Source organism: Nuphar pumila, chromosome 7, assembly GCF_984573655.1.
Source record: "Nuphar pumila chromosome 7, dmNupPumi1.hap1.1, whole genome shotgun sequence".
Lineage (NCBI taxonomy): Eukaryota > Viridiplantae > Streptophyta > Magnoliopsida > Nymphaeales > Nymphaeaceae > Nuphar > Nuphar pumila.
Window position 1 is genome coordinate 13,794,374 of NC_143255.1, and position 11,277 is coordinate 13,805,650.

At 38.5% G+C, this 11,277-nt stretch overlaps 1 protein-coding gene across 3 annotated transcripts; it reads left to right on the top strand.

The window, feature by feature from the left end:
• The first annotated feature begins 1,677 nt into the window (after positions 1 to 1,677).
• On the top strand, positions 1,678 to 7,875 carry LOC149831206 (transcription factor PIF3-like). Of its 3 annotated transcripts, none has more exons than XM_090013742.1 (9): positions 1,678 to 1,783; positions 2,741 to 2,863; positions 2,986 to 3,946; positions 5,277 to 5,375; positions 5,450 to 5,515; positions 5,791 to 5,856; positions 5,944 to 6,228; positions 6,347 to 6,437; positions 7,418 to 7,875. In XM_090013742.1, the coding sequence occupies exons 2-9, from the start codon at positions 2,751 to 2,753 to the stop codon at positions 7,423 to 7,425; spliced, it is 1,689 nt and encodes a 562-aa protein (XP_089869868.1). In that variant the 5' UTR covers positions 1,678 to 1,783; positions 2,741 to 2,750; the 3' UTR covers positions 7,426 to 7,875. The 3 variants fall into 3 exon arrangements, with proteins under 3 accessions (XP_089869868.1, XP_089869869.1, XP_089869870.1); XM_090013743.1 differs by having other exon boundaries at positions 7,421 to 7,875; XM_090013744.1 differs by having other exon boundaries at positions 6,350 to 6,437; positions 7,421 to 7,875.
• The last annotated feature ends 3,402 nt before the right edge of the window (positions 7,876 to 11,277 follow it).

An 11,277-nucleotide genomic window follows, 5' to 3' on the forward strand; every position in this document is an offset into this window, starting at 1 on the left:
TGCTGGATGTGCACAGAAGCAGAAAGAGAAGGGAGAGAGAGAGTTGATGTTCATGTCCTCCTCCAGGAGAGATTTCTTTCTCGGATAATCCTGCACTGCAGAGACTGGGTCTTAAATAATCATCTTCGGGGCACTTAAGTCTTTACAATCATTTTTTTTCTAGAATCGATATTTTTTTTTGACACCAATGAAGAAGAGGGTACTTAAGTCTTTGCAATCGCATCAAACTCCAATGCTAATTAATGCTGGCAAACATGGAGACACGAGATGCACAGGCTTAAATATGTGATGCTTTTCGGGACCCCGAGTATGAGATGCCCTGTTCGGAGGGGGGACATATAACGTGCTTCCTTAGATGTATGGCTTAAATAAGCTTTGGAAAAAATTCAAGGAAAAAATTCAAAAACACTTAAACAGGAATTGGTGCGCAAGTGGCCTAGACGGTTGTTGAAGTGGGCCAGGCGGTTGCTGTAATTTTCGCATGCGTGGTGCATCGTGGCAGGTTGCGGAGGGCGGTTTGAACCTGCAGCACATGGCTGAGGCCGTGCAGGACTTGTCCGATGGCTGCGTCAATGGGGGAAAGGTTGCAGCAATGGGGCGAATGGCTTCGGGACACATCATATGGCAGGCTGAGCCAGGGCGGTCAGGTCGCCGTGCCGTTTTAAAAAAGGGGCTACGTAAGATGGATAATATTTAAAAAGTATTTTTTTGATATTTTTATATTTATTAAAAAATAACCTATTCAGTAGCAGGTCTGAACTTTAGTCTAATTAAATTCACTATATCAAAAATCATACCCGAACTCGGTAAGAACTACATGAACCAAACCCCGTAAAACCATATTTTTTATGATTTTCAGATTAAAAAAATGCAAGTGTTAATCGAAACTTGGGTTAGGTTCGGATCTCGTATAAAATTTTACAAACTATATCTGGATTCATCTATTAATCGGATCTTTGAACCAAACCCAAGTCTTAATCAGGTCTTCTTATTTATCACCATACCCAAACCTTATAGGGTTTGGTATTTGTCGAGTCCAAGTAAACCCGACCCGTTGACACCCCTACTCACATTCAACGGCCTGGTTCACCTAGACCGGACCCGAACTAAACCCGATAGGGTTCGGGTATAGTGATAAATAAGAAGACCCGATTAAGACTCAGGTTCGGACACGAAAGTCCAATTAATACATGAACCCAGCCCTGGTATAGTTTGTGAAATTTTATATTAGACCTGGATCTAACCCAAGTTTTGATTAAGACCCATAAATTTTCAATGTATCAGGTATGGCCCAGGTCTGATTCATATAATTCTTATAGGGTTGGGGTATAATTTATCTTATAGTGGGTCTGATTAAACTCAGATCCGGACTCGATACCGTACCAAAAATTAGGACAAGGTCTGATTTCACTTGGGTCCGAATCAAACCCAACCCGTTGACACCCCTAGACTCGTGAGGCCTCGGCCGGGGTTTTCCTCGAGTCGGTGAGGGTTCCTCAGCATAAAAACAAATACATAAAATATTTTCAACCCATAAATAAAAATTCCATTTTGTGTGTCATCCTTCCTCACCCACATTAAATTCAAAACTTGAAATTCCAATGGATGTGGGTCAGGATTCTGACCATGGTTAACAAACCATCGTTAAGCTGTGTTCATAGTGCAAGCGAGTGCGATGTTTACTCTCTGCCCTTGAGTTGCAGGTGCAAGATCATTCTATGATTGATGTCCCCTGCGGAAGAATTCAATAGTCTGAACAGTAAAGTGGACATGACTGAGCCAGGTGGGTGTCTCCCCATTTATTTGTATTTGGCTTCCTTTATTTCACAAATTCTTATAGGTGCCATGAGAGAAATGCATTTTAACATTCTTCATCTTCTAGGTTGGTTTGTGGTTTTCTTCTTCGTCTTCTTCTTCTTCTTTTCTTTTTTCATGAAGGTGATTGTGGGTGTTGTACCATTTTGATATCGATTATTGCAGAGAATGAACGAGGTTATGATTTTATCCTTCTTTTTGCCATGTGGGTAGTTGCAAATATTAATCCTTCAATTGTGGGCAGTGGAAAATCTTAATCCTTCAATTATTAATTCATGGGATTTTGGTTATTAGTTTTCCTTCTTTGGGTGTGAGATGCTGTCTCATTGTTATTTTTTTTATCTTCTTCTCATATGGGTTGTGTATTACTTAATGGGTTTTGAATGGGGTATGTGTAATCAGTTATTTTTGTGGAATTTGGTGGGGTATAATGTTAATTGAGCATCCTTAGCATGTGGATTTTCTGGAGAGACATTTTCACCCGTTCTTCCCTGATATGGGCTTTTAATTTTCTGCTACTAAAACTGGTCTGTTGGAATCTTGTTTATTATCTTTTTCTGAAAATGTAAGTTTTGATTTTTTACTTGTTGCTTATTTATTTTCTTGGTCTTTCGTTGAAGGCCATCTGGATATTGTTGGTGCTTTTTGCACACCTGTTGCAGTTCTTTTGTTTTCATCTTCTTTTCCTTCTCAATATAGTCAAAGTTCTGGAATTCAATTGCTTATGATATGGAACATTTATTTTCATGTAATGTTCTTATTTTATCATTTTGGTTTCTGCTACTTTGATTTCCTGTCCTTAATGATTTATCTGCTTTAGGCTTTTGAAATTCAGCACATCTGCTTAAAATAATAATGGCACTTCTTTATTCCCTTTTGTTGAATCATTATCTTTTTCCTTTTATGTTTCTGTACGAGGAGCCAGTTCTGAAGTGATGAATCGATGTGTTCCGGATTGGATTATGGGAGAGAGAACAGAGCCTTTTTCAGGTTTTACTCAAGCCTCAAAAAGTGGTTTGGTTTCTGGGCGGCAAAAGAAAAATATGGGGTAAGCACCAGCTCCATTTTTGTGCTTTTCGCCCCCTGTTCAGCTCATTTTGCTCTGTTTTTCCAATTTATCTTTGAAAATACCTGCACCTTGACGAGTTCTAATTCTGCTTTGCACGATAGACAAGATCAGGAGCTTGTGGAATTGATGTGGCAAAATGGTCAAGTTGACTTGCAAGCGCAAAATTACAAGAAACAATTGGTTGGTTGTCACAAAACTAAGTCTAAATTGAGATTTGAGCAAGCAGCAAGGAGTGAGTCCACAGATCTGGAGAAGGATGAAATTGGGTGGGGACTCCAAGATTTGGCACAAGGGGATGAAGCTGCGGCATGGCTCCCTCTTGAAGATCCATTTAAAGAATTGTGCTCCAATTTTTTCAATGAAATGCCAACCACGAATATACTTCAGGCTGAGAGACCAAGCAATGAAGTCCGAGAAGTGGAGAAAACGCTAAAACAGTGTGTTTCTGATTCTTCCAGGGTTCAAGAATGCAAAACCGGCAACCTGTCCAAGCATGGCATAGTCAGATCAGAGCTTATTTGTTCACCATCGTCTAGTTCAGGTTTTATGGGTGACTCAGCTGGAAACCAAACTTCACCCCTGATGCTGCACCCTAAAGAACAAGTCACCACTGACCCAAGGACATCCAGTTTGGATCAGGATGTTGCCAAGAAGGTCAACTTCTCACATTTTGCTCGGCTAGAAATGGCTATGACTAAGAGAAATCCAATTAGCGAAAGACCTGATGTCAGGTCAAAGAACCTGGAGCGTAATTCTCCAGGCGAGCCACCAATGACTGCAGTTGGGCTAAAGAATTGTGAGATACATCAAAGCGAGATCAAGCTCAATCCTTCTTTGTTCACTAGTGAATCTACAGATAATGTTCTACCCATGGAGAGTGGTCCTGCCCAGGGACTGTTAACCACCGGTGAGAAGGGACAGGCTGTGGATGACATTCTCGAAAGAACTTCGTCTTCAGGTGCATCTGGCATCAATGCTGTGAAGGTTGTCAGGAAAACCTCTAGCAAGAATTCCCAGAAAAGAAAAAGCAAGTATGTTGATGAATCTGATTGCCCAAGTGAGGTCAGTTAGTATCTCTATATGAGTTAAACCAACAGAATTTTTATTAGGTTCGGAAAATCTTGCAAGATTTAGCTTTTTTAGTAACATATACTTCTATTGATTCCTTTTCTCCTGCATCCTTTCTTCCTCTTTTTTCCTTCTCTTACAATTTTTCGTTCTCCCAACTTTTTTCTTATTATGTACTGCTACTAGTTCTTCTTTAGGAGAAAAATGTGAAAATTGGTTTCAATTTTTCGTAGAAATTTCCTTAATCAGCAAACTATTTGTAACTGAATTCATGTATCATTGATTCTGCGAAAGGAAGGAATCTGGGATATCTACAAGCATAACGATATACAAACATGTCCTAACAGTTTACTATGTGATTGATGCCTCTCCTTTATCAATCCCCTACTCACCCTTTTCCCTTCTTAAAGGAAAAAGATATTATGTTAAGTTAGAAGATATTGTTGGTGCCATCTTTGCAAATTGTCACTTAATACATAGCTTTTTGCAAAAGGAACGGGAACAAAAACTAGATCATGATTTGTTTATCCAAAAAAACTGGATCATAATTGTCTGATAGAGAATTTTCTTGAACTAGATTTGCAACTTTTAGTGTAGTAATTGACTTGTTTTACATTTCTTTTGCAAATTCCTTTTACTTTTCTGGCACTTGCTTTTTTATTTTTTTCTCTCCCTATATAGCGTATTACTTTTATTTTCCTCCTTTTTCCTTTTTTCCATTTGTGTGAATGTGTGTAAGTGTGCACGCTTGTGTATGCATACTTTATATGGTACTTTTGTCTGCTCTTTTCTTTTTGATTTTCTCTTCGCAAACTGTTATGAGGAAATATTTTTTCCTGGTAGGATCCTTAGTTGTTAAGTACTGAATTAACTACTTGGTCATTAACTTCTCTCTCTCAAAAAAAAACTACTTGGTCACTAACACTGACAGAGTTTAGAATTTTACTATTTCCCAAGACAAAAGTAATTTTCTGGTATGCTAAAACTAATGGTTTGAAATCGGCAGAAGAAATTTTTTAGAGAATTTGATATTTTGCTCAGCTTCAGTTGATTTCCAGGACTCATGTTATGCATTTTCAACATCTTACAATCAGTTATTATCTCTCACTGTACATCACAACTAATTTGTTCTAATTTTCTCATCCATCTCTAGTTATCCAAAGTGTGTATCTTTGAAGCCTGAATTGAAAATTTTGTGCATGAACTACCTTTTCTTGGTCCTTAAAGGAATATGGGAGAGAAAATTGAAATGGATGTGTAGACTTTCAATTATTGGTCTGATTTTTTTTTGGTGCGGAGTAATCAGTATGGGAAAACCATGCAGGGCATAGAATATGAATCTGCTGAAGCCAGAAAGCTGCCTACAAAGTCTATGTCATCTCGCAGAATCCGAGCATCTGAGGTCCATAATCTTTCAGAGAGGGTATGCTGTATTTCTGCTATCTTATTCTTGCAATTAGCGTTTTGGTTCCTTGCTTTATGTTTTGGCTAATGCAGAGACGCAGGGACCGGATCAATGAGAAGATGAAAGCATTGCAAGAGCTTATACCTCACTGCAACAAGGTGAATTGTCCTTTTCTCTTTTCGTTTTTTTAAAGTTCAGATTTATGTGATTGAATCTGTCTAAATTCTTCTGATGGTTGTGGATTTCTTCTAACTAGGCTCACCTATCTACTGAAATGTGGTAGTTAAATTGATGGCTTTATTATATTGATCAAATAATGACATTTGTTGTAATAATCCTTTTCTAATGCAACTCCTGGATTATCTACAATATTATGACCATTTTTTTAGATTGTTAATTTCCCAAGAGGGTTTTGTCAATTCTTGTTACTCAGTCAGATAAGGCTTCAATGTTGGATGAGGCGATCGAGTATTTGAAATCTCTTCAGCTGCAAGTACAGGCATGTGATCATATACAAGTTTTCTTCTTCAGTAATTACTTTTCTGGCAATGAGATTATTCTTTAAACATATTTTTTGATTGTGCAGATCATGTGGATGAGTGGAGGAATGGCGCCATTTATGTTTCCTGGCATCCAACATTACCTGTCACCATTGGCTATGACTCATGCACCTCTACCACCATTTCATGGTGCCTTTCAATTGCCTGAGGTTCCACCTGCGGACCACTCTAGAACCCAGCTCCCTGATTCAAATCAGTTGCCACAGTGCTCCTCATCTTTAAATCCCATGCATGGTCAACTTCATGATATGAATTTCCAGGAATATTATGCCCGCCAGCTTAGCTATCAACAAATGCACTTAGCATCACAGGTGTGATGTTACAGTTATTTTATTTGACAGTATTGAATGATAAAGATCTAGAACTGTCTCTCTTTTCTGTTTTATCTCATTACTACTATTCTTTTTGTATGACTAAAATATGATGCAGAAGAGTCAGAGACTTCATGAAACTTCTGGTGGTAGCAGTGTTGTTTGTGATGCAGGAGTCCAATCCTCAAATCCTCAAATTTTCAGATCAGGTAATATTGATTTTCCTTATACGTGATTGAATTTGAAAAAGGATGTGTGCTTTCTAAGATTCATAAAAGTGGATGCAGCTGAAACTCCTTTCACCTTTTATTCCTAAAACCATGGTTTTGAAACCTAGTGACTCGTGACTCGGCTCATCCTTGAGTGACTCGTGACTCGGCCGGGTCATGTTATGTTTATATTTTATATAATATATATATATATATATTTTATTGTAAGTTATCAATATATTATATATAATATGCATTATATGATATATGTATATATAATATGCATTATATGATGTGTATATATAATATGCATTATATGATATATGTATATATAGTTTCCATTATATAATATGCATTATATGTAATATACATAATATTTATATTATATTTCATATAATATATGTAATCATATATAATATATCATGTATGTATATATATGCATGACTCGGCTCAGCCGAGTCATGGGCAAACTCGGCAAAGTCATGCTAAAACTCAGCCGACTCGGCCGAGTTTTGTACATGGGCGAGTTGTACTGGTTTTTGACCCAGTACTTGAACGATCCGGGCCGAGTCAAATAAGTCACCGGGTTGACCCAGCGAGCTTTCAAACTATGCCTAAAGCCACCTTTGCATGGTAAGTATGAAATATGTGTGATGCACTCTTGCTTTCATGTACAAAAACAACTGTGTTTTGCATCATTTTATGAGTTTCATTAGAAGTGGTTCGATAATCTTTGAAATTTTAATGTGGAATAGCCTTTATAAAAGTTGGGTGTATTGCATGAGCAATTTTGTCTACCAGCCTGCCCTTCATGCTAAAGAGCTGGATTCTTAATAGAATGTAGGTGGTTATGACACTGTGAATCATTGCATTCAAATCCTCCAATTGTTTACCATTGTCAATCTTTGAGATGGGTTGTACTTGTACCTATAACTTCAAAGGAATTGTTTTAGTAAGCCCATTACCAATCTCTTGTTTAGCAGATTGAAGAATTGTTCGACAAAGCTTATGAGCCTGCAGATATTTGCATTGCATCTTGCATGTGCACCAAGAGTGTGACATCCACTAGAAAATCAGAGGCCAGACAGCTCATGATGATGATAGTACAACTAAAGGAATAGCTTATACAGATGTGTAATCGGGCTGGTAATTTGTACGTCAGCCAAAATCTTGCACTAAATTGTTTTTTAAAGTTGAGTAGTAGTTGAGCTGTAACTATGATTGTACCTATCTTACTCTTATCTTGTGTTGTATTCGATGTTGATCCAGTTATCGTTTAGACGCACCCCAGCGGGTTTATTGAGCTAAGGGAATGCATATGAATGCACCTGGTTCATAGTATAATAAAATGCTGTAATTTTCTTCCTTCTCTAGTTGCTGTTCTTGTCTTGAAATGACACAAGATTAATAATTCTTGAAATATCATCTGTGCTTTAAATCATTCAGACATGTATTGAATAAAAGCTCGTGTTTCTGTAGTTCTGGGAGAAGATACATGCAAGATTTTGCTTTAAAGAAGCTTCTAAGAAGTGTTTATATTAGTGCAAGTAGAAAATCTTATAGTGAGCTGTCGCTATGCATTGACGAGTTCAAAATATTAATTTTAGTTGGTAATTTTATGTTTATGACTTCAAATTGTCCCTTCCTACGTATTGACAGATTGAGAAAATCCATATTTACATATCCCAATTTGCATATCCTATATGCAAGGAATTGATACTTAGTCTCTGATACAATGAGTTATCTCATTAGTAGCAGTAAAAAAATGTGTGTGCATATTGAAATAGGAGGTTGTAATTGCAATGTTATCATGATATTTTTCTTTTCTTTGCTAAGAAAATCCTGATGTGAGATTTCATGAAGTGGTTATTTTGTACTTTAGCATTTTTTGACATGAGTCCTGCACGAGAGAGAGAGAGAGAGAGAGAGAGAGAGAGAGAGAGAGAGAGAGAGAGAGAGAGAGAGAGAGAGAGAGAGAGAGAGAGAGCTTTTTGACTCGAGCCAATCCACAGATGATCTGTTGCGTTGGTTGGTTCAGACTGGGTGAGCCCGGGGACTGATAAATGTGAAATGGGGATCACCAATGAAGGAGGGAACAAGTGAAAAGTAAAATGGTGTTCAAATAATGGTTGTCTAGCTATCTAAAACGGAACGCCCCAAAGGGGTTTGGCATAGTGGGATGGGACCTAGGCGGTGCTCTAGGTTCAAATCCCATGGGCGTCAGCCCTTGGGCAAACCGAAGTGTGTCAACTCCCTAGGGGCAAAGGGGTAAGCCCATGGAGTTTTATGCTGTCAGGACAGTGACCATAATTACAGCAGGCAAAGCCAGCCTGGTTAGGTCTCTAATCCTGAGGGCCAGAGTGGTTAGGTCTCTAATCCTGAGGGTGTTTTTTCAGTGTAAAAAAAAAAAAAAAATCTAAAACGGTACTATCTGTTTGTGATTAGTTGGCAAAATCACAAGTTCTGTTTTTTCTTTAGATATGGAAAGTCTGCTACTCCACGATGGTGCTAACCATTTATTGTAAAGATCAGTAGGCTATTTATTTGGTACTGATCTGCTCTTTCTCAACTTCATGTTCAACTTTTCTACTGAAGTATGGGATGAAATCTCTAAGACATGCATAGGAGCGTAAATGTTGAACTCGTGATGCTAACTAAAACTGCGCCACACTTTTATATCAGAATCTGGCAGAAAATGAAACCCCACCTCTCTCTCTCTCTCATATTTGATAGGTCTAAGCCAGTTTGATCTCGTAATCGTCCTAACCATTTCATAAAAATATGTTTTGGATTGAACGAATTTTAGTGGAAAAGTTGGACTTTGTAATGGAATTTTGGTGCAATGTTCATCGCTTTAAAAAGTTTATAGCGTTAAAAAATCTCATCAATACGTGGTTATTTTTCAATTATAAACAGTGCATTTATAAGCTTAGAGTTTAAAAGCTATCCACTTACGTAGTTGGAATCAGATGATTCAAGTGTCAATTCTTTTAGCCTCAAAGGGATTGGTGCAGTGAAAGGGGCCTTGGCCACTAGACGGACGGTCAGGGTTGCATTCTCGTAAGTTTCAAAACCCTATGCATTAATGAGGGCAACGGATGAAATTCAAGGGGTAAGCCCTTGGTCCGCTGGGCAACTCTCTGGGGAAATCGGTGCACCACAGGTTATTCCATCGGAAAATCGACCATAAGTACGGCAGACTTAGCCACGACTAGGTCTTCGATCCTGATGGTGGTTTCTCAGTCTTTCATAAAGAAAAAGTGTCAATTCTTCGGAAATCAAGCATGTACATAATCACATTTTTACCATTAGATTTGATAAAAAGAAGAAAATGGTCTAAATCCTCATTGGATTGCCTTTTGCAATAAAGGGTGTAGTCAGCTACACTATATATATATTGAGAGAGAGAGAGAGACGGTGTTCTCAAGTTTTTGATGTGCCATAGGGTGAAGAACATTTGTTTCATATAATCTAGCGTAAATGTCAAACATAATTTGTTTGCTAGGTTATATGGATTGTGTTTCTTCAAAATAAGATAATGATTTTTAAGTCTGTAAAATTTTGGTGCATTATGAATAGTTGATCTTTTATGCTCTTGAAAATCCTTCTTACACTTTGCAATGACATGATCCAAACTATGTTTTTCATTAAAAAACCATGTAAATCACATGATCTGTAACCATCTGATTATTCAGCTGGACAATTTAGGGTCATCGATAAGTGCATCCGATTTTGTTGGAATGAGAAGAGTGTTCGATGTTACTATTCTCTCTCTCTCTCTCTCTCTCTCTCTCTCTCTCTCTCTCTCTCTCTCTCTCTCTCCTCATGAACTGAACAAGAGCAAAAGCCAAAACAAATAAAAGAAAGCAGAAGAGAAAAATAATATTAGACAGACAAAATGGACTCACGCAGAAGCCACTAGCCCAGAGGGTGCCAAAAGAGGGGTAGCACCAGTAGGAGGGAGCGGGAGATCACTAAGATGTATATGCAGGATCGCATAAACATCCACAAAGATTTTATGCACCACATTATGAATGTTAACTAGAATTTGACGGAAATGAGCATCGTTGCACACCATCCAAATAAACTACCGAGAGGTAAGCAACCACGTCCGCCAGATCAACCTCCACCTCATACTACGCCTACAAACCGAGCCCAAGATCAGATCGAGCGCAAATGACTCCTACTTAACAAATACTCCTGGATGCCTCCAAGTCCTGTTAAAGAGATCCACAAATATTGGGCAAGACCAGAACAAGTGAAACGTAGATTCTTCCGCAGCTTGACAAAGCACCCACCAACTCATGAGCTAAATACCCTACTTCTTTAAATTATTGTGGGTCTGAATTCTATTGTGCAAAATTAACCAAGCCAGGAACCCAGAACGGGGAGAAGGGCCCTTCGCTCAAAGCACACTCTCGGACAACCAATCGGCCCCCGAGGGGAGCAATGATCTATAGACTTTAGAAGTGAGGAACTCCCTGCTAGGCGCAAGCACCCAGTGCAACCACTGACCAAAATTTTTAGAGTCCTCAAAATGGTCTCTGAAGAAGGCTAAAGCCCTCAACCACGATTTACGCAAATATCAGAACGCCAAACCCCGAGTTCCCATGTGAACTGAGATAAGAGCAGGAGATCCATATTTAGCAAGAAGCAAACGAACACAAGGGTTATCCGGTTGGTGGGCCGACCAACATTGCTTGACGACAAGAACAATGCTTCGCAGTCTGGGCGCAGAAACACATAAGTCAGTCTTACGTCGAGGTTACACAGACATAAAAAATTCTGAAATAGTGGAAAGAACATGTCTGACTAAAGTTAGACGACCATCGATGGAGAG

Coding starts and splice junctions, on each gene's coding strand:
- LOC149831206 (XM_090013742.1), top strand. CDS start 2,751: ATGAATCGATGTGTTCCGGATTGGATTATGGGAGAGAGAACAGAGCCT. Junction 2,864..2,985: donor CGGCAAAAGAAAAATATGGG/GTAAGCACCAGC, acceptor TTTGCACGATAG/ACAAGATCAGGAGCTTGTGG. Junction 6,229..6,346: donor AAATGCACTTAGCATCACAG/GTGTGATGTTAC, acceptor AATATGATGCAG/AAGAGTCAGAGACTTCATGA.